The sequence below is a fragment of the Lathyrus oleraceus genome, chromosome 1, assembly GCF_024323335.1.
Source record: "Lathyrus oleraceus cultivar Zhongwan6 chromosome 1, CAAS_Psat_ZW6_1.0, whole genome shotgun sequence".
Lineage (NCBI taxonomy): Eukaryota > Viridiplantae > Streptophyta > Magnoliopsida > Fabales > Fabaceae > Lathyrus > Lathyrus oleraceus.
This window is the reverse complement of record NC_066579.1, coordinates 144,073,605-144,076,305: the sequence shown is the minus strand read 5'-3', so window position 1 is coordinate 144,076,305 and position 2,701 is coordinate 144,073,605. Positions and strand designations below refer to the sequence as shown.

At 44.2% G+C, this 2,701-nt stretch overlaps 1 protein-coding gene across 1 annotated transcript; it reads left to right on the top strand.

Moving 5' to 3' along the window:
* Positions 1-924: 924 nt before the first annotated feature.
* On the top strand, positions 925-2,439 carry LOC127096208 (uncharacterized). The gene is made up of 2 exons (XM_051034808.1): positions 925-1,472; positions 1,677-2,439. Exons 1-2 carry the CDS (start codon positions 925-927, stop codon positions 2,437-2,439), a joined length of 1,311 nt encoding a protein of 436 aa, XP_050890765.1.
* The last annotated feature ends 262 nt before the right edge of the window (positions 2,440-2,701 follow it).

The window sequence follows — 2,701 nt, the reverse complement described above, 5'->3', positions numbered from 1 at the left end:
CGTGCAGACAGGGGCACCTCAGGCCCCCAATGCTCAGGCTGGAGCGCAATATCCTCAGACGATTCATGTTGCTCAAACCGTGCCACCGGGTTTCTCTTATCCACCTCAGATGTGGTTCACCCTAAATATGCATGTACTGATTACTCCAGAAGCTTCCCGACCAGCCAGTCAGGTCACTCCTCCCGCTGCTGATCTGGCCAGACCTGCGGATTATCATCTCTTGGACGATATAATAAGGGCCATCGAGGGTTTCTCCGCCTTCGGCATAGACGCTCGAGACCTCTGCTTGGTCCCGAACGTGGTACTACCACAGAAATTCAAGGTGCCTGACCTTCCAAAGTACAAGGGCCACAGCTGTCCCCGCAGTCACATCACCATGTACTGCCAGAAAATGGCCTCATACATCGATAATGACAACCTCCTTATCCATTGCTTCCAAGATAGCCTGTTTGGGGCTTCCTTGGATTGGTACATGGGTTTATAGCGCTCAAAGATCCGGTCATAGAGGGATCTATCTGAGGCATTCTTGAAACAATATAAGTACAACCTTGACATGGCTCCGACAAGGCTTCAACTACAGAATCAGTCTCAAAGATCTAATGAAACCTTCAAGTAATATGCTCAACTTTGGCGCAATATGGCGTCTAGAGTCCAGTCAGCATTATCTGACAACGAATTAGTGGATATCTTCATGGATACACTACAAGGGTTGTATTTTGAGAAGATGATCGGCAGTTCGTCAACAAATTTTGTTGATATGGTAACCATTAGGGAGCGTGTTAAGAGTGGGTTGAAATCAGGGAAAATCACAGACACGATCGTGCCGCAGACAACCAATAAGAGGTCGCATGGGGGCTTCGCTAAAGAGAAGGAGGGGAAGCAGAGGCTGTGACGGCGAAGGCTTTCCACCGATATCAATTTACGATGGCCCATATTCCGTATTATCCGTATCCATACATCGCCGCAGCTCAATATCAGCAACCGTCATTCCAGTACCAACCGCAGAAAGGCAAACATCAACCAACACCCGCTCAGAAAATTCCGAACCAACAATATAATCGTGATAACAGAGGACAAAATCGAGGTCAGAACAATAGAGGCAATTTTGGTAATCGTCTCCAATTTGATAAGATCACGGTACCATATGTAGAGTTAGTGTCGTACTTGATTCACGTGGAGGCTATCGTACCAAGAGAACTTCCAACAACCTCTCCTCCATTTAATCGCAGCCACAATCCTAATGCCACATGCACTTTCCACGCTGGGTATATAGGACATTCCACTGAGGACTGTTGGGCTCTCAAAAAGAGGATCCAAGAATTAATTAATCAAGATATTTTGTCTTTCTCCGAAGAAAAACCGAATGTAAAGACTAATCCCTTGCCAAACCATGGTGGCGCATCAGTCAATGTTGTGATCGAAAAGGAGACCACCAAATCTATACTAAGGGCTGAAGAAGTGAAGACTCTGATGTATGTTGTATTACAGAGGCTTGAATAGTTTGGGTTTTTAGAAGGTGTACATGATGATTGTGCAGCATGTGAGTTCGATCCGGACAATTGCAACCAGCTGAGGGGTTGTGTGCAAGAACTGATGGATCAAGGGTGAATACAATTCTCCAAGTCTCAAGCAACTGAAGAGGTGGAAGTAATTGAACCAATAACAATTGTGTACAGAAAAAAGAAGGTTGAAGATCCTCCCAAGAGGAATCAGCCGATTCATTTCCGTGTTCCCACTTCGTTCCCGTATCAGAATACCAAGGCAGTGCCTTGGAATTATGAGACTATGACGTATTTGGGAGGAAAGGAAATTTGTATTCCTGACACAGAAATCGTCAACATTGCTGGAACGGGAGGTATGAATCGAAGTGGCCATGTATTCGCTCCTAAATACACTCCTAGGGTGTCTCTAGCACCCATAGTTATCCAGCCTAAGGAGAAGGTCATTCCTACTCCGACTCCACAGGCAAGGGAAACTGTACTTGTTACTCCGAATGTGACGACTGTTCCAGTGTTGACGAAAGCTATTGACAATAAAGTTGTAGAATCTGAAACATCTAAGGGTAAAGGATTGATGGTTGAGAAAGAACAGATTGAAGATCACAAGAAGAGTATCACTTTTGAGGAAAGTCAAGAATTTCTCAAATTGATCAAGAAAAGTGATTTCAAGATTGTTGACCAGTTGAATCAGACTCCCTCCAAAAGATCAATTTTGTCTTTGCTGTTGAGTTCTGAGGCTCACTGTAAAGCATTGCTGAAAGTTCTAAATGTCGCTCAAATGATGCAAGATATCACAGTCGATCAATTTGATGACGTGGTTGCCAATATCACTGCCAGTAGGTATCTGGGATTTAATGAAACAGAGCTACCTTCTGAGGGAAATGCCTACAACAAAGCATTACACATTTCGGTCACATGTATTGATTCTCTCTTATCTTGAGTCCTCGTTGATACTGGTTCTTCGCTTAATGTATTGCCAAAATCTACATTGAGCCAATTACAATTTAAAAGGCCCAAGATGAGGACCAGTGCATTGATCGTTCGAGCTTTCGATGGTTCCCGAAGGCATGTAATTGGGGAGGTTGATTTGCTTATCTATGTTGGACCCCACCAGTTCAACATCATTTTCCAAGTCATGAATATCAACCCAACTTACAGTTGTTTGTTGGACAGACCGTGGATTCATGTCGTTGGGGCTACCT